This window comes from Schistocerca serialis, chromosome 8 (genome assembly GCF_023864345.2).
Source record: "Schistocerca serialis cubense isolate TAMUIC-IGC-003099 chromosome 8, iqSchSeri2.2, whole genome shotgun sequence".
Classification (NCBI taxonomy): domain Eukaryota; kingdom Metazoa; phylum Arthropoda; class Insecta; order Orthoptera; family Acrididae; genus Schistocerca; species Schistocerca serialis.
Genome location: NC_064645.1, coordinates 434,001,295 through 434,024,721, shown reverse-complemented (window position 1 = coordinate 434,024,721; position 23,427 = coordinate 434,001,295). Strand labels below are relative to the sequence as shown.

The 23,427-nt window shown below is 43.7% G+C and overlaps 1 protein-coding gene across 4 annotated transcripts in view; it reads left to right on the top strand.

The window, feature by feature from the left end:
* Nucleotides 1-23,427, top strand: part of LOC126416674 (uncharacterized) — a 213,201-nt gene that overhangs the window by 122,663 nt on the left and 67,111 nt on the right. For 3 of the 4 annotated variants that reach the window (XM_050084477.1, XM_050084476.1, XM_050084478.1), the window contains exon 8: nucleotides 21,136-21,473. In XM_050084477.1, coding sequence (XP_049940434.1) covers nucleotides 21,136-21,473 — 338 coding nt within the window. The remainder of the gene's footprint in view (nucleotides 1-21,135; nucleotides 21,474-23,427) is intronic. The other variant, XR_007575492.1, reaches the window with a different exon arrangement.

Here is a 23,427-nt window from a genome sequence, read left to right as displayed (position 1 = left end):
GTTTCTGAAGATGGAGAATCAGTGTGATGGATGCTGGCCATTGGCCTCACTCATTTACTCTGTGAGTTGACAGATGGCCACTCCTTTAGCAGGGTCTGAGCAGGCACTTCAGTGTTATGCATCATATGGAGCACCTGAAGGAAATAGCATCATTTGCTGAAAGGAATTCCAATGTGTGCTTGGTATGGCTGTCAGAGGGGGCATCATCCGAGCTGTGGAGGTATCCCTGCCTGCTGGTAACGAGGGTGCATGCTATAGTAGTCTGCAGGTTGTTGCTGCTGTAGGCATCAATGATGACTGTCACTTGGGTTCTGAGCCCATCCTCAGTTCTCATGGGCAGATGGCAGAAGTGGAGATGACTGCTGGCCTCGCTCGCAGGGTGCAAACAGAGCTCACAATTTGCAGCATCGCACCCAGAATTGATCGGTGTCCTTTGGTTTGGAGACAGGAGGTTCTCAACCAGAGGCTCCATTGATTCTGAGACGGTCATGTCTGCAGATTTCTCTACCTGAATTATTGGGTGGGGATGGACTTAAGAGGAGTTATGGGAAAAGTTTAAATTTATTTTAAATTATGCTCTTGACACATGCGCCAAGTAAGTGGATTATGGATGGATAAGAGCCTACATAGTTCAATAATCAAATTCGGAAAATGCTGAAGACACAGAGGTTATTGCACTCCTGCTTCACAAAAGAAAGCGCAAATTTCGACAGGCAGAAGTTAGTAGAACTTCATGTGCCCTTAAGAAGATAGTCAGCAAAGCATACAACTACTTCCACCATAGTACCATAGCGAAAGATCTTTACAAGAACATGAGAAAATTCTGATCATACGTAAAATCATTAAGGGTGTCGAAGGCTTCTATCCAGTTAACTCATCAACGAGTCTGGGGTGGCAATAGAACACAGCAAAAGGAAAGCTGAAGAAGTTTTAAATTTAATGTTTAAGAAATCATGCAGATGGATCGTGCAAAAATACTGTCGGTGGTCTGTCGCATAGACTCCTGCGTGGAGGACATAGGAATAATCTTCCCTGGAACACAGAAGCAACTGAAATAGTTAAAAAAAAAAAAAAGAAATCTCCAGGTGCAGATGGAATACCAATTCAGTTTTACAGAGAATACCTTGCAATATTGGCCCTTACATAGCTTGCAATTATCGTGAATATCTCGCCCAGCAAAAAGTCCCAAGCGGCTGGAAAAAGTGCAGGTGACTCCTGCCTATAGGAACGATAACAGGACAGACCCACAGAATTATAGACCAATATCCTGAACATCGATGTGCTGCAGGATTCATAAACACATTCTGAGTTCGAATATAATAAATGTCCTTGCGACTGAAAAGTTTCTGTCCACAAAACAGCATAGTTTTAGAAAGCATCACTCATGCGAAACTCAACTTGCCCTTTTCTCACATGATGTCCTACAAACCATGGATGGAGGGCAACAGGTAGCTTCCATGTTCTTAGATTTCTGGAAAGCATTTGACACGGTGCCCCACTGCAGACTATTGAAGAAGGTCCATGTTATGGATTGGGTTCCCAAATATGCGAGTGGCTCAAAGACAGTAATATAACCCAGTACATTGTCCTTGACAATGAGTGTTTATCAGAGACAGGGGTATCATCAGGAGTGCCCCAGAGAAGGGTGACAGGACTGCTACTCTTCTCTATATACATAAATGATCTGACTGATAGGGTGAGCAGCAATTTATGGCTGTTTGCTGATTCCTGTAACATTCAAATACAGTATTAGTATTGTGCTGCTGTCGCATTGATTAAATATCTAGGTGTAAATTTGCATAGTGATGAGAAATGGAATAAGCTTGTCAGGTTGGCAGTAGGAAAGGGGAATGCTCAATTTCGTTTTATTGAGACAGTTTTTGAGAACATGTAGCTCATTTATGGAAGAGCTAGCATATAGAACACTAATGTGATCCATTCTTAAGTACTGCTCCTGTGTTTGGGGTCCTCACCAGATCAGGTTAAAGGAAGACAAAAAAGCAGTACAGAGGTGTGACACTAGATTAGTTACTGGTGGGTTTGAAAACCACACAAGTACTTCACAGATGCTTCAGCAACTCAGTTGAGACACTTTTTGCAAGACACCGTTGCAAAAATTTAGAGAACCGGCATTTGAGGTCAAATGCAGAATGATCCTACTGCTGCCATTGTGTATTTCGTGTAAGGACCACAAAGATAAGATGAGAGAAATTAGTGCTTGTACGAAGACTTGTAGCCAGGCTTTTTTCCCTTGCTCTATTTGAAAGTGGAACAGGAAAGAGAATGACTAATAGTGGTGCATAGTACCCTCTTCCACACACCGTGTGCTGGGTTATAGACTATGTATGTGGATGCAGATGTAAATCACTGCTAACCTTGACCTGAAGCCATACCTGATGCCTCCCCACACCATGTCGTCAGGATTAACATTGCTACGTGTTTTCTAAACATCGGAAGAATGTGACCTCTCCCCAGGTTGCCTCCATACTCACTGATGATGATCATTCTGGGTTGTGCAGAACCACAATTCATCACTGAATACAGTGTGACAGCATTCGTAAATTTCCAAGCTTCACCACCACAACACCACTCCAGACACAACAGTTTGCCCTGGGGTGTTAATGACAGCCTAAGCATGAGACCATAATTCCATAGTCCAGCTGCTGCTAGTCTCGTTCCAGTGGTGCAGGATGACAAGCATGTTGCAGGGAGTCTATTACCTGTTCTCAGAGTGCAGAAACAGATGTAAAGGGATTATGATGTGCTTGGTGCACAATGAAGAGACAGCTGGTCCATCCAATTACTGAGTATGGCTCCCAGCATAGAATGCTTGACTTTGACTGTTTCACAGCCAATGCCACCTGGAATCTTCCCACAACTCTTGCTTTTCTGAATTGCACAGGTGGGAACTATCCTTGCAAACATATCCTTCATTCCCATTACCCCTTCCTGGCCACAACCTTCACTAGTCTCTCTTCTCCACCTGCTTTGCTCCTCTTCCCTACTATCCCTACAACTCTACATATGCCTTCATCCCACCAGTGCACCTACATAGTCCTTTGCCCTTGTGTACTTCTCTCCTCTCTCTTTTCCCCTTTGCTTCCCCCCCCCCCCCCCCTCCCCCCTCCCAGTTTCCAGCACAGCCCCACAATGTTACACCTTGCAGCCCGGGAGCGGATTGGAATGACTCCTTACCCTCTCCCTTAAAACCCACATCCTTTCGTCTTTCCCTCTCCTTCCCTCTTTCCTGATGAGGCAACAGTTTGTTGCGAAAGCTTGAATTTTGTGTGTATGTTTGTGTTTGTTTGTGTGTCTGTCGACCTGCCAGCACTTTCATTTGGTAGGTCACATCATCTTTGTTTTTAGATATATTTATGTATGTTTTATCTATGTTTGACAAAGCATTTAGTCTGATGGCTAAATAATATCTATCTATCTTTATTCAATGCCAACGGCCTTGCCGCAGTGGTAACACTGGTTCCCGTCAGATCACTGAAGTTAAGCGCTGTTGGGCTGGGGTAGCACTTGTATGGATGACCATCCAGTCTGCCGAACACTGTTGGTGAGCAGGGTGCACTCAGCCCTTGTGAGGCAAACTGAGGAGCTACTTGATTGAGAAGTAGCGGCTCCAGTCTCAGAAACTGACATATTTCCGGGAGAGCGGTATGCTGACCGCATCCAGTGACGCCTGTGGGCTGAGGATGACTTGGCGGCTGGTCGGTACCATTGGGCCTTCATAGCCTGTTTGGGAGGAGCTTTGTTTAGTTTAATCTTATTCAGTGTGGCTGTCTGCCATTCAGCATCTACTCTCTGTTGTGATTGGCAATCTATCCTTTTCTTATAGCTGGCAATATCTACTTACCACAGAGACAACTATGCAAATACACGAACTTAAAAAACAAAGTTATGGAATTTTTAGATTTTCAGCTATTACCATGTTATCAGGGAAAGTGAAATATATTATACTGATGGAAGAAGGGGGTGAAATGCCACGTGCTGGAGGTTAAAAAAAGGTTGCAGGGAAGATCCAAAAGTAACATTCATACTTAATTTGCCAATGTTCTACATGTCCGTCTTTTTTAAGGCTGGAGTTACAGCAAATTTTCTTTTCACTTTTAGTAACAGAGATATTGATAGCGCATTTCTCATTCGGTGATTAAAATCCCACGAGCTTTTGATTGAGCTCTTCTCGGCCATTGTCAGATGGTAAATGACTGCCATGTTGCTGTGGCCTTGCTATTAGAGAGCTGTGCTGCTGGCTGTGTTGCCACTGGTGCTCTTTTCCTTGCCAAATGTGGGAATGTTTTCATCTTGTGTCTGTCGCACCTGCAATGACTAGATCCCAGGCTGTGCCGAGCTACAAACTGCCATTCTTATTGAGAGTGTTTTCAGCTATTTTATTTCTACAGCTTCTTGTATAATGCTATCGCAAAATCCCTTGTTCTCATAATGACAGATGTTTCATTGAACAGAAATCAGTATGTATTTTCTAAATCATTTTGTCCCAAGGCTGATTTTTCAGGATAACATAGGTGTAAGCACCTCTTGTGGTCTGACTGGTGTTGCTCCATAGTGTGTACTGTTTGGCGGAGGCAGTAGCAACCACACTGACGTGGTATGTTGCCCATTTCAAGATTATCCTTCACAGGCCCCCTGAGCTGTCATATTTTTTCTGGGGGTCTGAAAACTGATGAGATGTTGTCTCTCTTCAGAAACCAACTAATCTTTCCAAACATTGTGCCACAGAAAAACGAAAACCCAAGTTTTTTGTTCTCTCCTTTGGTGGCGTTTTTCTTACATGTATCAACAGAAATAGCCTGTGATACCTGGCGGTGATGTAGCTATTCTCCAGAAATCTTTTTGGAGATGACTTAGTTCAAGGGGCATATGGCAGAGTGAACCAACAACAAATTGCATGCTTTGAGATATTCACTTCAACCACAGAAGAAAAAAAATCAGGGAGATACTAAGGGTAGCAAATGATAGTCAACTGTCTCTTATCAACTGTTCAGTGTTGTTTCTTCACTTTTGAAACACAATGTACACATTACCAGCCTGAAAAATTATGATCATTTCAAGAAAGTGCGGTAAAAAGTGAACAACTTTACTGTATGACAGTCTTCATTCATTCATCTAAGCAAAATCTTATGAGCTATAAAGATACAGTGCTGTGCCCAGTTTAAACAGATTTTTGAGGGACCTCTTCATCATTTGTCAACACATCTCCACTGGAATTTCCAGTTGTCTGTGTAGCAGTTGGTAATATCTTGAAAAAGTTGTGGTGAATAGTGGGAATGAAGCGTAACATTGACTCATGGTCTTCTTTCTTTACACTTGTAAGTGCTCATTCTCTGGGATATTTGAGGCTCAGGGCAGTGTTTTGAAGTTCAGCCGGACAACCTCTAACTTGTTTAGATAAGCTCACTTTATAGTATCCTGCACCATCATTGTGAGTGTATTTAAATTGTATTACATTGGGCTTCTCTTTGCTTCTCTGCTGGATCTTATGTTCATCCGAGCCACTACTCGACGAGGAATATTTTTCCTGTTTGTTAAACTGATGTTAAACTGGCAAAGCCGAAGAAATCATCACGTCTTATTTCCACCACATTGAACTTTTGTTTCTTGGCTCTGCATGTTTTGATTGCCTTCCTTGTGCTTCACCTTCATAGGATTCTTCAAAAGATATAATTTTTCTTTATGTGAACCTACAGCATACACATTCTCCACGTGTATCTTCACAGATCCAGCATAGCATGTAAAGAAGTTAAATAAAGCATGACAACAAATGTGCGTTCAAAATTATGATCTTTCATACATTTCATATGTCGAAGTGAATCAACTATGTTCCTGAGATTCACAATGTTCAACAACTATAATAATCCATAAGTAACAAGTCTATATCAATCGTTGTGTGTATTCCACAACATAATTCACACTTTACTCCCTAGATGGCAGCTCAGCACACCCTGATGTAGATTGTTCATTTTCGCATACAAGCATAGACTCACATAATTGTACACCTTAGGAGACCATTTTACAACTTTTTAAACAAAGTTTACAGCATAAAATGTACCTTCACTGTTTGATCGACCTGAGAGTGGCACTTATTAGTCATTGGAGTCACACCCAGTGTCAACATAACTGTCATTTGACCCACGTGAACTTTCGTCTGCAAGATGGTCTGCCATCTTGTCACTGTATTTAGTTCACTTTCACACCAAAAATAGCTGTAGATCTGAGACACACCAGGAGCACCAATATTAAAAATTTCCCTCACTGTCAAACCACAGTCTTGGTTCATTATGCTGTATGAATATTTGTGATAATCTAAATAATCTGCCATAGGAAACTGAAAATGTCGAAGTCTGCAGTTGGTTCTGTGGCATAACACTTTCCAGTTCTAGCGACAGATTTTCAGCATCTGAGACAACTTTAGCATGGTGGACGAGGGTGTTCAGAATGCCACGTTTTTGTGCTAGATGTTGATGGCTGAAAGAATGCAGATACCGATCCATGTGTGTAGGTGTCGTGCAGATGCTGTGGCAGAGGTTAGAGGTTCCCATTGGTTTTCCAGTGAATGAGGACGTCCAGGAAGGACAGTGCACCATCTATTTCCACTTCCACCATAAACCTGATGTGGTCGTGAATGCTGTCCAGGTGTTCTACGAATTCTCCCATCTGTCGGTATGAGGATGAAGGGATTTTGGGATAGTATTATAAAAGAAGGTGTAGAAATAAAAGTATCTGAAGACATCATCAATAAAGATGATGGTTTGCAGATCAGCACAGCCTGGGACCTGGCCATCGTGAGGTTGAAATGGACATGGTAGAAAAACTTTACCATAATTGGTGAGAAAGGGAGCACCAGTGACTCACAATCAGCAGTGTGGCTACAGAACGGTGAGGCATGGAGATGTGGCAGTCATTTATAACTTGACAATGGCCAAGGAGAGCACATCGGATTTTAATCACCTGATGTGACTGGAAGACGGAGAAGATATTATTAATTCATATCGCTGTGACACCATGCATTCATGTAGTATATTTATCCTCAACTGTCTTTAGAACTAATCATATATATACTGTGACCAACTCTAGTTATAATGCAGTACATTCAATTTGGATTCCATAAAGATAAAGAAAACGTAGGTCTTTGTTGACTTGATTGTCATGTGCGGCTAGGATGATTCCTGTGTTGTTTACTTGAAACCAACAACATTCCTGAGAAACAATGCATGTAAATTGTCATCACCCCAGAGATCTCAACCAGCAAGTAATTTATTATGGAAATGGAATATCCAAGGATTGAAACTGATTCATTTTATGAAGTAATACATTCCTGAAGTCTGACTAGCATGTAGATGTGTCACAGAAACTGTGTTATATAAAAAAATTAGGATAACTACTGTTACAAAATACTAAATAAAGAGTAATACATCTGAGTGGATATAGTAAAAGTGTGAAATGTTTAATCCAGCCAAAACAGAAACTTGTTTATTCCATATGAGCAGGCACATGGCAGATGGGAAACTAACCACTTTCTGCAACGAATTAGTACCCCACAGTGACTGTTCAAAGTATATTGGTGTCACTCATACTGTGTGAACTCGGGCCTTATCATACACGCCACAGTTCATTGGGCAAAGGCTCAAAATAAGATCATCATCATATGGAAAGTGGCAAGAACAGTATGGTGGCCCTGCACCAAGTCATTCTTTCTGAACTCCAGCACAGTACTTGTTTACAATGATTTATGTTACGAGTAGCCAGATAATTGACAGAGCAGACAGCCACTGTCACTAGATTTTTAAAACACACATCAGTATTGTGACTCCATGCATTATCAAACAATGGTTCATCAGAACTGAGGTAGTGAGGAGGAAGCATTAGAGCCTGGTACAAAATTAGTGATCCCATAATGGCAACCCATAAAATTCTGGACAGTTCAGTTCAGTTATCACAGGGAGTGGAAATCATATGTCCAGGAGGAAACAGGGAAAGGGAGATGGAAGTAAGATAACCCCCATCCCCAATTGGATCACCACTCTTTGGTGAGTTCGTGATTGGCTACCACGGGGCCCCAGCCTTTGGAGCACCTCGGGATAGTTTTGGGGATGTGTGCTAAAGTTTTGGTAGCCCAGCATCGGAACAGACCCTCATCTGTTTTTTCTTTCTTTCTTCATTCACCATCTCCTCCTCTCCCTCCACTTTGGCATATGATTTCTCTCTTTGTTTCTTCTTCCGCCCTGTGCATTCCTGAAGGCTGGCCCATGCATTCGACACAACAGGTGACAGGGTAATGCACAATTTCCAGTGAGGAGTCGACAGATAGAGTTCGCACGTACTGCCTGGTACAGGCCGTGCCCTGGTATCACATACTGAAGGTCAATCCTTTTCTGTGGTTAATCCGTTTATTATTCAGAAAAGTATTACATAATGGGACTTTGCTTCTGGAGACCAATTGTGATTTTCAAGCCCAGCAACTGCTTACATCTTTACTCCTCCACAGCTATCATGTTCGTATTGAGGCCCATTGTACACTGAATTTCTCACGTGGTGTTATTTACACTCAGCTGCTTGATGGTGTGACAGGGGTAAAGCTTATCTCTCTGATCAGGGTGTCACTGCGGTCCATCTGGTAATGAAAAATGTTGATGCAAACTTAGTGCCTGCACACACACTTTTTCTCACATTTGATCGAGTAGTGCACCCATTGAAGATTAAGGCATGGTCTGACCGTACATTCTAAGCCTGATGTGTTGCAATCAGTGTCATTGCTATAACCAGATTTGCATGTCTTTTCAAAACTCGGCCAATTGTGTTACTTATGGTGGAGATGCTCACGAGGGTGATTGCCTGCCTTCTGCTGTATCAATTGTAATGGCAACCATGCCACCTCATTCCATGAAAGTCAATGTATCTCAATGAGTAGACCATCCAGAAGATTTGGGTGAAGGAAAAGGTACCCTACTCTGTCACTCTTTAAGTTGTTGGCTGGTCGAAAGCCCTGCATTTTACCATCCAGCACATATAGTACAGTTCTTGCTATGCCTCGCTCCATGAAGAACATGGTCATGTAGGCCTGTGATCTCCAGTTCAGTACTGCAGTTTGAAATCGCCCATTCCCTTCTCCTACAGCTGCGCAACAAGCTGCCAAATCTTCACACCCAGTGAGAAAATCATCTGCTACACAACTGGCAGGCCAGGAAGGACAAAAAGAATGCTCCTGTGAAGACTTTTTATGTCCCTTCAGTGAACAAACATCTGAGTCTTCATCTGCAACTGTAAAGGCTCTAAGAAATTAAACAAAGGCAAACAGTCTTCTCCTTCCCTGACTCAAAAATCCTCTTCAACAGTGACGCTGCATAATACCACACCCAGCCAACCTCCATTTTGCCAGTGTGTGCGTCCTACCATTTTTCTGCCTTGGAATCTAGAGGCCAACCCAGGGAGAATGTTCACGCTTCTGGACATGTCATGGAACAAGATCCTCCAGGCTCCACACCCTGTAGCAGTGAGTCTTCAAAGCCTGGCACTTGGCAGCTGCTGAGGTGATTGTCCTTCATTTATTCCCTCCTTCCCATTCCCCATTATGAGTCTTCTCCAGTCGAACGTTTGTGGCATTAGATCCCCAACAAGGAGACATTAGACTGTTTGTGGAACAACTGTGTACACTTGTTTTCTGCCACCAAGAAACAAAACTGTGTTCTTATTACCACTTTGACATCTCAGGTTTCCTTCCAGTCTGCTTTGACCTTCCCTCCAAGGTAGATATTCCATCTCATGGGAGAGTCATGCTGCTCATCCAGAATGTTGTTCATAGACAAACCACCCAGCTGAACACCCAGCGCCTGCATCTCGTGGTCGTGCGGTAGCGTTCTCGCTTCCCACGCCCGGGTTCCCGGGTTTGATTCCCGGCGGGGTCAGGGATTTTCTCTGCCTCGTGATGGCTGGGTGTTGTGTGCTGTCCTTAGGTTAGTTAGGTTTAAGTAGTTCTAAGTTCTAGGGGACTGATGACCATGGATGTTAAGTCCCATAGTGCTCAGAGCCATTTTTTTGAACACCCAGCTGCAAGCTATTGCAGTCACACCTTTCTTCCTCATTTCACATTTTCTCTTTGAAATGTCTACGTCCCTCTGGCATTTACTGTCACCAGCACAGACTTACTCCAGTTTATTGGTCAGCTCCTTCACCTCTTCCTGTTGCTTGGTGTCTTTAGTGCTCACCTTCCACTTTGGGGCTCTTTGAGAACTTGTCTGAGAGGTTACCTCTTGGCTGACTTTCTCAGTCAACTCAACTTCATCTGTCTTAACACTGGAGCACCCACATTCCTTTCAGATCCACACATACCTGTTCCCATCTGTACCTCTCATTCTGCACTGCCAGCTTGCTTGTTGTCTCAAGTGGTCCTTTCTCTCTGATACATACTCGAGCGACCATTTCCTGTGCACTATCCGTTTGCTGACTCCTATCCCATCTGAGTGTAAACCCAATTGGCAGCATTCTAAGGCCAACCGAAGGTTTTACTCCTCCGTGGCGACCCTTTCGACAAAACAATATTTTCCCTGTTGTGGTGACCAGGTAAAGTATCTTACAAACGTTATCGTTACCGCCACAGAACCTTTCATACCTTGCATTTCATCTTTACCATGCCATGGCCCGGTCCCCTGGTGGATTGAGTTGCGCCGTGGTGCAATTTGCACATGGAGGCAAATGCTCTCTGCGTTTTACCATCGTCCTCTGATGACGAACTGTATTCATTATAAACAGTTGCATGCATAGTGTTGCAGCATTCTTTGGGATAGCAAAAGGACTATCTGGATTTCATTTTCTAGTTCTCTTAATAGTTTCACTCCCTCTTCCGTCATGTGGGGAAACCTCCGCTGCCTCTCTGGAACGAAGGTCCATTCTCCAATTTCCAGCCTGACAATAGCAGACAGTGTCATTATGGACCCTATTGCTATCTCCAATACCTTGGGCCATTATTTTGTGGAAAATTTGAGCTCCACCCCCTATCATCCCACCTTCCTCTTCTCAGGATTGTGAATGCTACAATGCCACCTTTACTATGAGGGAGATAGACCATACTCTCACTGTGTCTTGATCTGCCCCAGGGCCGGACATGTTTATATTAGATGTTGCACCATCTTTCTCTTGTGGCAAGTACTTTCTCCACCATACATACAGTTGCCTTTGGGTAGTGTTATGTTTCCCAGACGCTGGCATGAAGTAACTGTTTTACCTATACCTAGGCCGTGTAGCTGCCGCCTCATTTCTTTCACTAGCTGTGTTTGTAAGGTGATGGAACATATGATACATGGCCAGCTGGTATGTTAGCTCAAGTCTTGCAATGTACTAACCACTGCACAATGTGGATTTTGAGTGCAACGTTCTGCAGTTGACCATTTTGTCACTTTGTCAAGTCAAGTTATGAACAGTTTTCTGCGGATATACCAGACTGTGACCATGTTTTTTGATTTGGAGAAAGCCTACATCACCTGCAGGAGGACTAGTATCCTCCGTATTTATATATGTGGGGCCTCCGAAGCCGCCTGCCCCACTCCCTTCAGCAATTTTTAAAAGACAGAGTTTTCAGGCCTTTTTCCAAGAGAACAGTGTGCCTGTCCTAAGTATCGTCCTCTTTTCTATAGCCATTAACCCTATTATGGACTGTCTCCTGCAAGGCATCTCTGACTCCCTTTTTGTCAACGCCTTTGTGATCTGTTGCAGTTCTCCATGCACTTGTCTCCTCGAGTGGTGTCTTCAGCAATATCTTGATCATATTTGTTTGTGGAGGATTGACAATGGCTTTCACTTTTCCACTGACAAAACCATTTGTATGAATTTCTTCCACTGTCTTTACATCTTGAGCTTGTTGCTCTTCCGTTCATTGACACATTGAAATTCCTTTGGCTCTCGCTTCATAGGAAACTTTCTCCATCCTCCCACGTGTTTTATCTAGCCGCAGATAAGTGTTCTCATTGTCCTACGTGTCCTAAGCAGTACTTCCTGGAGAGCAGATCGGACCAACCTCCTCTGTTTTTACCAATCCCCTGTCCATTCAAAACTAGACTATGGGTGCTTTATTTATTCCTCTGCATGTCCTTCCATCATACGCTGTCTTAACACTATCAACCACCGTGGAACGCATTTCAGTATTGACACATTTTACACTAGCCCGCTTGAGAGTGTGCATGCAGAAGCTGCTGAACTACCACTTGTATGACCAGCATATGTCCTCTTCAGTGGATATGCATGCCATTTGTCTGCCAAACCCGGTTACCCATTCTATGCCCTCTTTTTTGATGACTCCCTTGACTGCCAGTATGGCGCACGCCCTGCTTCTCTGTTACCTCCTGGAGTTTGCTTTTGGTTACTGCTCTGGCAGATTAAATCCACACTACCTGCCGCATTCCTGATTGGGGGTGGTGGGTGAGCCCTTCACCACATTTGCTTCATGCGATGTACAGTGTCCATCTTGTATTTAATTTGCTTCCTAAGGATACTACTCCAGTGTGGATCTATCGCTGTAAGTTTATCGATCTTCGCTCACGTCTTATTGATAGCACCTTTGTGTACGCTGATTGCTCTGTGGGGTGTGCCTTCGTCATTGGCGAATGACCATTTTTGGCATCATCTTCCAGAACACTGCTCTTTTTTACAGCAGAGCTCTTCGACCTCTGTTGGGCCACCCAGTACATCTCGTGACACAGGCTTTTTCATCGAATCATGTACTGTGATTCTCTCTGTGCTCTTCAGAGCCTCTTTGTGCTGTACACAGTCAATCCCTTGGCGCAACAGGTCCAAGAAAGCTTCCACTTGTTCACTGTTGAGGGAGCCACTGTGATGTTTATGTGGGTTCTTGGTCATGTCAGTCTGACGGGAAATGAGGCCACTAATGCTACTGCCAAGGCTGTCGTCGTCCTACCTCGGCCTGCTAGCTCTCCCATTCCTTTGGGTGATTTCAAGTTGCCATCTGTTGGCAGATGGTGTCACTAGGCAACACCACTAGTCATCTCTTCACAGGAATGAACTTGAGGGAATTAAACTTCTCCCAGTGACTTGACCGACTTCCTCTCAGCCCTCTCATCAAGAGATCATTTTAGCTAGGTTGCATATTGGACACTGTCGTTTTACTCATCACCATTTGTTACACGGTGATCCCTCACCACATTGTGCTCATTGTCATCAACCTTTGAGATTTCACCATTTCCTGAGCCAATGCCCTTTTTTTAGCCGCTTATGTTCCAGCGTATGTTTGCTGTCTGAGTTATCGGCCGTTTTAGCAAATGATGTGTGGGCTATTGATCGCCTTTTACTTTTTATCTGTCATAGCAACATGGCGAAGGACATTTAATCTTTGGTTTGGGAGCACTGCTATCTCTAAGGCGTATTTTGTGGACCTTTCTCCTAGGAGAAGTCCTTGTTTTTAGCTCTTTCCTTCCATTGATTGGGCTAAATCCATAGTTGCTTTTAACTTACATTACTTACAAGGAAAACTTCCCATTGCATTCCCCTCAGATTTAATGGGAAGAGGGCATGGGCAGCCCATCAAAAACTAAACTCAGATCAAGCATCAAAACAGGAAGAATGTGTACTGAACTGTGGGGGGAAAAAAAGCAAAATAGAAATAATGAACAGTTCAAGCACAAGAAAAGCGATATAGAGCAACATGGAAGAGCCATGGTGTTGGGGTTAAGTAGTTTTGGTGTTGGACTGCAAAGCAGGCGAGCCCTGTTCAGAGCTGTCTTGTGTCGTGCCCCCCCCCCCCCCCCCCCCCCACTGTTTGTTGTATTCAGATTTGTGTCTGTGTTGAAAGGAAATGGCTTTCAAATGGTAACCACAAATTTTTGATGACAAGGGGACAAGTCAATTGAATCCTCCACCGGAAAACACGTCTGGTGTGTCATATGATAGAAATCCTTTATTGACACACCTAATTTGTACGCCTGGTGAGTGAGAGGTGCCTCCTTGACTGAGTTAAGTGTGTGTGTGAATCTGAATGTGATCAATCACAAGGAACTGATGAAAACGTAATAGCTTCCACATAAGCTGCAACAAATGAATGCAAGAGTTTCACAATCACAGAGTTTCTCTGTGCTCTGTCAAAACATATGTTTTTAACATTTTTGAATTTGCATTCCGTTTTGGAAGTTTTGACTCTTGAATGCCTTTGTTGTAACATAGTTCACACCCATTTACCCTTTTATTTATTTATTTATTTATTTTTTTGAGATGTTTATGTGGATCTCGTCGCTCTCACTATTCATCACATTTACTTTGTGACAGCAATGTATTCTCACCACATGGCTCATATTCTATAACAAGTGTATAGTATGACAGCCACCAAGACTACGTTTCAATGACCGGATGGACAGTTCATAATGTGGAAAAAAAACAGAAGAAGAAATGGCACAAGAGAGTTTTGGACATGGCACGTCCACACTGGGACCATGTAACCCCGACACCGTAGATCTTTCACGTTGTTCGATGTTGTACTTGTTAAGCTTGGACCATTATCTGTTTCTATTTTGCTTTTTTTCACAGTTCTGTAGGCCTTCTTCCTGTTTCCATGCTTGATCTATATGTTCAGTATTTTATGGGCTATCCACTGGGCCATCTTACCATTAAATCTGTCCCCCTCTGGGTCCGGGGGATAGAATAGGTCCGAGGTATTCCAACCTGTCACAAGAGGCAACTAAAAGTAGTCTCACATGTTTCAGCCTTTATGTAATGGTCCCCTGTAGGGTTTGACCTCCATTTTTCAAAATTTTCCTGAAGAGTGAGCCAGTTGGGGAAGGGTGCCTTACATGGTGCATCGTGGCCATCATGCGCTGAAACCTATCGCATCCTTCATCAATGTGAATCTACACTTCTGTGCATTCTCTAATTGTTTGGCTAGGTCACACTCCTGGGTGTGTATTTTTCCATCAACTGTGCAGTATCGTTTTCTACGCTGATGATGATAATGGACTTGTTTGCTTGGTTGCACCTGATGTCCAGCACAGTAGCCAGTCCATTGTGGTGGGGCTGCCACATACCCTGTTGGTTGTAGCCCCCTGACCACACAGGGATCGCTCTGCTGATGCGTGCGCCATTAACTCCCCACGTATGTCAAGGAGTAGATGCCCGTCACCCTGGGGCATCTGGACTCCCAGCAATGGTCATCCTGCCAGGTGGCCTTTGCTGCGCCTGGGTGGGGCCTGTGGGGAGGGCCTCTGGTTGAAGTGGGTGGCATCAGGGTAGATGACACGCAATGAAGCATAGTACATCATCTCTTGCTGGTGGTCGAACACCAGCAGGCTCTAAGTGTTCACGGGCTCAATTCAATGCACAGAAGTATGACTCCCAATCATTCCCCTCCCTGGCCACACCATTGGAGAAACGTCGGGGTAAGGGTGGCAGCAGCTCTTATTCGCCCTGGTACATTGTGTGTTTGAGAGCTGATGGCGAATCTTTTATGATGATGAAGCCTCAGTTTTTTGTTGAGCATTTAGAGGACAAGTCTGGGGAGGTGGAGGGCTTGTCCAAACTGAGATCTGGGTCAGTCTTGATCAAAACAGCATCCTCTGCCCAGTCACAGGTGTTACTCGGTTGTGACAAGCTGGGGGATGTCTCTGTAACCATCACACCCCATAAGAGCTTAAATATGGTCCAGGGTATCTTATTTCATAGGGGCCTTCTTTTGCAGTCTGACGATGAGCTGCACCCCAATTTAGAGTGGCTAGGTGTACATTTCATATGGCGTGTCCACCAGGGTCCGAGGGATAATCAGGTTGCCACGGGTCCTTCATTTTGACCTTCGAGGGTGATAAATTACCCGAGAAGGTCAAGGTGATGGTCTACCGCTGTGATGTAAAGCCCTATATCCCTCCCCCAATGCGGTGCTTTAAATGCTGGAAGTTCGGCCATATATCTTCCTTCTGTACTTCCAGCGTCACATGTCGAGATTGCGGACACCCACCACATCCCAATACTTCATGTGCCCCACCTCCCATCTATGTCAAATGTGGAGAGCACCATTCGCCTTGCTCGCCTAACTGCAGGATTCTCCAGAAAGAAAGGAAAATCATGGAATACAAGACCCTGGATCGATTGATCCATACTGAGGCTAAGAGGAAATTTGAATGCCTACATCCTGTACATATGACACCGTCTTAAGCCGCTGCTACAACAGTTCTAGCCCCACCAGCTCCACCAACCCCAGTCACCTCTCAGAGCCTGACAACTACACCTGTGCCCTTGATGGCGGGGGGAACTTCCCTCCCTGTTGCTCATGCACCACCTACTTCAGTAGCAACCCCCCCCCCCCCCCTCCCCCCCCAACCATCGGGGGTATCAGTCCCCACTTCCGTGCTGGAGAAGCGTAAGTCTTCTTCAGCTCCTCTCACTAGGAAGGGTCCCTTGGATCACTCCATTCCCAGGTTTCTGTTAGTGGGAAAGATGACACCCGCCAGTGGCTGAAGAGCTCAAAAGCAGCTGGTCGTAGAGCTTCACGCTCATCCTCAGTCCCCGGAGACTGAATCAGTGAAGTCCTCCCAGCCAGGGAAACCCAAGGAACAGCGAGAGAAATCCAAAAAGAAGATTTCCAAGACCAAGGGAATTGCGGTGGCACCCACACCACCGCTACCTACAAGCTGTACGTCTGCAGATGAGGTGTAGATTCTGGCGTCCGCTGAGGACCTAGATCTTGCTGGACCCTCAGACACAATGGATATATGTTACAGGAACCATAGTGACTATAATCGGGTGTCGGGTGGAGTTTGCGTTTATGTCCTACATTCAGTCTGTAGTGAAACTGTGCCCTTTCAAACCCCTCTTGAAGCTGTGGCTGTCAGAGTAAGGACGACGCAGGAAATAACTGGCTGCAGTGTATATCTTCCTTCAGATGGTGCAGTACTCTGGAATGTATTAGCTGCACTGATTGATCAACTCCCTAAACCTTTCCTACTTTTGGGAGATTTTAACACCCATAACCTCTTGTGGGGTGGCACCATGCTTACTGGCTGAGGAAGAGATGTCGAAACTTTACTGTCTGAGTTCGAACTCTGCCTCTTAAATACTGGGGCCGCCACACAATTCAGTGTGGCTCATGGTATTTGCTCAGCCATTGATTTATGAATTTGCAGCCCAGGACTTCTCCCATCTATCTACTGGAGAGCACATGACGACCTGTGTGGTAGTGGCCACTTCCCCATCTTCCTGTCACTGCCCCAGTGTCAGGCCCACGAACACCTGTCCAGATGCACTTTAAACAAGGTGGACTGGGAAACTTTCACCTCTGCTGTCACCGTTGAATCTCCCCAATACGAGAACATTGATGTGATGGTTGAGCAGGTGACTACAACAATCCTTTCTGGTGGTCGCTGGAACTGAAGCAATTAAGGAGTGCCGTCAAGCTCTACAGCGGCATAAGCGGCACCTTTTGCTGGAGCACCTGTGCCCATGTTCGCCAACTTATCAGACAACGGAAGCAGGAGTGTTGGGAGAGATACATTGACCATTGGGTGCCATATGTCACCTTCCCAAGTCTGGGCAAGGATCAAACGTGTTTTCGGGTACCAGACCCCAACAGGTGTTCCCAGTGTTAACATAAATGCTGCGTTATCTACCAAAGCAGTCGTGATTGCTGAGCACTTTGCTGAGCACTATGCTAGTGCCTGTGCATCGGAGAATTACCTCCCAGCCTTTCGCACTCTCAAACGGCGGCTGGTGCTCCTGGGCCAGATCGGATGCACTGTCAGATGATTAAACATATCTCATCTGACTACAAGCGACATCTCCTCATCATCTTCAACTGGATCTGGTGCGATGGCGTCTTTCCATCCCAGTGGCAGGAGAGCACCATCATTTTGGTGCTCAAACCCAGTAAAAACCCACTTGATGTGGATAGCTATCAGCCCATCAGCCTCACCAACGTTCTTTGTAAGCTGCTGGAACGTATGGTGTGTAGGTGGTTGGGTTGGGTCCTGGAGAATTGTGGCCTACTGGCTCCATGTCAGGGCGGCTTCCGCCAGGGTCACTCTACCACTGATAATCTTGTGTCCCTCAAGTCTGCCATCTGAACAGCCTTTTCCAGACACCAACACCTGGTTACCATCTTTTGTGATTTACAAAAAGTTTATGACATGACCTGGTGACATCATATCCTTGACACAATTTTTATCCAAAATTTCCTGTCGCTTGGTACTTTCCATGTCCAAGTTGGTGCCTCCCATAGTTCCCCCCATATCCAGGAGAATGGGGTCCGGCAGGGCTCTTTATTGAGTGTATCTCTATTTTTTGTGGCCATTAATTGTCTAGCAGCAGCTGCAGGGCCATCTGTATCACCTTCTCTGTATGCAGATGGCTTCTGCATTTTGTACTGCTCCACCAGTACTGGTGTTGCTGAGCAGCACCTACAGGGAGCCGTCCACAAGGCACAGTCATGGGCTCTAGCCCACAGTTACCAGTTTTTGGCCACAAAGTCATTTGTTATGCACTTCTGTCGGCGTCGTACCATTCACCCAGAACCATAACTTTACCTTAATGACGATCCACTCACTGTAGTGGAGACATATCAATTCTTAGGACTGGTTTTCGAGGCCTGATTAACGTGGCTGCCTGACCTTCATCAGCTTAAGTGAAAGTGCTGGCAGCATCTCAATGCCCTCCGCTGCCTGAGCAATACTAACTGGGGTGCAGATCACTCTACGTTGCTCCAGCTGTACAGAGCCCTTGTTCATCCAGCGTTGACTGTGGGAGTCTGGTTTATGTTTCAGCGACACCCTCAGCATTGCGTTTATTGTGGCTTTCGCCTAGCGACAGGAGTTTTTGGGCGAGTCCAGTGACCAGTGTCCTGGTGTAGGCCGGAGTCCCTTCATTACAGGGTAGGCATGCACAACTGCTGACCAGTTACATTGCACATTTTTGTAGTTCTCCTGCGCATCCGAATTACCGTCTCCTTTTCCCACCCACAGTGGTTCATCTCCTGCATCGGCAGCCCAGGTCAGGGCTTCCAGTTGCAGTTAATGTCCAATCCCTTCTTTCCGAACTGGAGTCCTACCTGTACCACCTATACTTGAGGACCATTCACATACACCTTCATGGTGTACACCTAGGCTGCGGCTTTGCCTGGACCTTTCACATGGCCCTAAGGATTCAGTTAATCCTACAGCTCTCCGCTGCCACTTCCTATTCATTCTTGGCATGTACCAAGGCCATGAAGTGGTTTACACTGATGGCTCAATGGCTGATGATCACGTTGGCTTTGCGTATGTCCATGGAGGAGATATTGAACAGCATTCCTCGCCCGATGGCTGCAGTGTTTTCACTGCCAAGCTGGTGGCTGTACCTCATGCTCTTGAGCACGTGCGTTCATGCCGTGGAGAGTAATTTCTTCTGTGAACTGACTCCTTGGGCAGCCTACAAGCTATCAACCAGTGCTACCCTCATCATCCTTTGGTAGCGACCATCCAGTAGTCCACATATGTCCTGAAATGGTCCTAGTTGTTCAGTGGTGTTTGTTTGGACCCCAGATCACATTGGAACCCCAGGCAACGAACGTGCCGACAGGCTTGCCAAAACAGGCTACACGGAAACCACTTATGGAAATTGTCTTCTCTGCAACCGACCTGTGTTCAGTACTTCGCTGCAAGGTTTTGCAGCTTCAGCAGACAGAATGGCATAATCTCAGTATGCACAACAAACTACATGCCATTAAGGAAACTATGAATGTGTGGAAGACCTCCATGCGGACCTCTCACAGGGACTCTGGTTCTCTGTTGGCTCCGCATTGGCCACACTTAGGTGACACACGGCTACCTCCAGTGCCGTGATGACCCACCTTAGTGTTGGTTCAGCTTCCGGCTGACAGTGGCCCATATCTTGTGAGCTGAGCTGTCCATCTTTGTCTGCCCTGCGATGGACTCTTCAGTTACCAGACTTGTTACCATTAATTTTAGCTGACAATGCCTCATTGGCTAATTTAGTTTTACGTTTTATAGGTTTTCGTGCATGTCCTTTGCCCCTTTGTGTTCTCAAGTCTAATGCTTTTAAGCTGGATGTTTTAATGTGTCACAGAGTGGCTGGCGTTTCCTTTTTATTCTCGTGGTCGGCCAGCCACAGACATCTGCTCTCTTGTTTTCATCCCTTCTACCTTTTTCTTGCTTCTCTCTGTGGTTTTCTTTTCCTGTTTTGTCCATAGTATTGTTGGTTGTCCATCCGTCGTTCTGGTTCTTCCATTCTCCTGTTATTGTGCTGTATGTATCCTTTCTTTTCTTCTTTCCCTTGTGTAATTATTTTACTGGGAACAAGGGTCCGATGACCTCACAGTTTGGTCCATCCCCCCCCCTCACCCCCCTTCTTTAAACCAACCGACCACTAAATCTGAAAGGAAAGTATTAGATAAAGCACAATAGCAGCTGCACCAACTCAGTAAGCCATGAAGTTGGGTTGCTGCCTGGAAGAATATGAACCAATCATGATAGAATTAGTGCTGTCTTTCAGATAAGAGATGTCATGAAGAGCCCTGAATGTGCCTCTGGGGCAAGAGATTATCATTTGACTGTACTAAAACAGAAACTGCATTGAAAAATGGCATGACTTTCTAGAATCCCCTTTTTGTCAAATACTACTGTGTGAATTTTGATCGTTGATGACTTGTGGTGGTGTACATTTGTATGGTGTGTGTAATGCGTGTACTTCTGCTTAAAAAATAGGAAGAGCTTGAATGCTAATGTGACTACTGTTTTCTGTTATATGTATCTATGTGCCACATATATGTCTGCTATAGATTAGTGGTGTCTTTCCTTTATGTTACATAAATGTGTATTAGAAAAATTACACGAGCTTCAACTATACAAATATGTAGTATGTGTATCATAAACATACTAATGAATCCAAAGTGTAAATACGTTTATTCTTTTTCAATCTAAAAATATCCAATCAGTATTTTTACTGTCAATAATAACAAGATTTTTTAAATTCCGTTTATAACTGTACCACACAGTTGGAAATATTTAATTGGTATAATTTCTTAATTTACTTCTAAATTTAAATGTTGTCCTATGGGATACAGCAGAGCTCTTAATGCTCTAGCAATATGATTCACTCCCATGTAATGTTTATTTTATTGTGTACTTGTTGTTTCAGAAAGAACTGCAAAAATATGGATTGAAACCATTGAAAAGAAAGCAAGCAAAATTAATTCTGAGGCATATATACAATGAACTACATCCATGGGTTCCAGCAAACGATACTGTAACCACACAAGCAGTATCATCACCAACGTCATCACTGGTATTGGAGGGCAGAAAAGGAAGGGAAAATATTGCTAAACAAATAAAAAATTGTGACCCACTTGTACCTACAATGAGAAGTCCTCGAAAAAGAAATATATTAAAAAGTTTGTCAGATTCAGCAAAGGCAAGTTCCAGTCATGATAAAGAAAACAGTGAAGATGACTGTGACAGTGAAATGTTTTTTGGAAGGTACAAATGAAGTTACTCTCCTTAAATATGTAGTGTTTTCATATGTTGCACTTATGTAAATTTCCAAGCCCCATCAGTATCACTAGTTCTATACCACTTGCAAAATTTGAATAACAGGAATCTGATTTTTTACCATCTGACCATTTCACAGTGTATTTGTAGGAGCTACTAATACTCAGTGCCTCCACTGGCAATTGTGACTGTTGGAGTTTTGAGACTAATAATTTTCTTGAAATACAATATTTTTTGTTTAGCAACTTTCATTAGTGTTAATTGAACTAAAGAACCTTTGGCAAATCATGTAGTTCATCTAGCCTAATGCAGCTAAGGTTGGAAAGTATTTATGTTACAGGAGTATTCTGTAATAATATTATGTAAAGTTGATGACAGAACATACTGCAGAAGCATCTTCAGGGACATTGGGATTCTTACACTCACATGTCAATGCATTTATGCCCTAACAGGACTAAACAAGTTGGAACAGTGATTAAAGTACTGGGCTTACATTCAGGAGGCTGGTGGTTCAAATCCACATCTGGACATAATCCAGATTTAAGATTTCTATGGTTTCTCCAAATTGTTTAAGGAAGTGCTCAGAGGGTTCATATTAAAAGAACATGATTGATTTCCTTCCGTATACTTTCCCAATCATAGCGTATGTAGTATACTTAACACTAACTTTCCTTCCTCTTTTCTTCTTAAGGGTATTTATTATGTATATAGTGTTTAGCTGACAGAATTATAGTTTACAAGGACATACTTTAAACTGGTACAGTATATAATGATCTGAAATATAAACAATGAAATCTGCAGAGCAGGGAATAGCTATAAGAGGTTGAGATAGCCATTTCCCATCATGGTTGAATATCCAAAGACTCTAGCCAGTTGATCGGTGTATAGGTTTTGTGTTAGCAAAGTTTTTTTTTGGGTACTCATGAATTTTCTTTTTGAGCAGTCATGCAAAATGTGGTCCGATGTCCTGCAGTCCCATTTGTCATCATCAATCATTCCTATTTATGTAGTGTTGCTTTGGTCATGACTTGGACAAATCTGACACAGTTAAGAGAGCTTCATATTTTTGTTGATCTGTTCGCTCCTGGGAGTTCGATGGTCTGATCTAGTTTACATATCTTCTCATGACTGTTCATGGGGCATCCTCTGGTTTCTTCATTCTTTTATTAGATCATAACTTTCTGGAGCAAGTTCACCATTGTTTACCCATATCGCTCCTCCAGATTTTAGTCAGGTGCATGATAAACTGTTCAGTGTTTCATGAATTGGCAAGTTTATGATCTTTTGAGTTTCATCCATACATTTTTCATTGCTTGTTGTCATCAGAGATTTGGTTGAGCAAAATTGGTGAATACTGACAGACAGGGTACTGGTGAGGATTTAAGGGGAGCCGGAATGATCCATCTCCTCCATGTTAATTTTAGCAAATAGAAGGAACATTTTTTCTAAAACCATTAAACACATTGCTCAGAAATTTGTACTACATGTTCAGTGAATATTTCTCTACAAAGTTATAATGCCATGTTAAGAAATATTTATTGGTTTTTGTTTTACAATTTTTTTAAACAGATGCTTATTTTTTTCTCTAAAATTTTGCACTTTTTCTTCTACAACTCTTGAATTATACAATATCTTTTTACAATTTGTTATAAAAATGAAGGAAAAGAAGTAAACAATATTGTGTATAAATTTCATTGATATACTGTTTGCAGTTTTTGAGAAAATGTTCCTCAAAGATGAAAATTTTGAAGTTACGGGAAAAGTTTTTTAATACATTCCTGCCCCATGTGATGGATGATCAGCATCCTGTTCTTTTTCCAGTGTTAGATTCCTTTTCACTGGTCTTTTCTTCCCTTTTGCTGCATGTTGTAGGCTTTTGTCTCTTCTTCCTGCACCTCTTAGTCCTTCTTCATCAATTAGGCACATTGTGGAAATGGTGTTG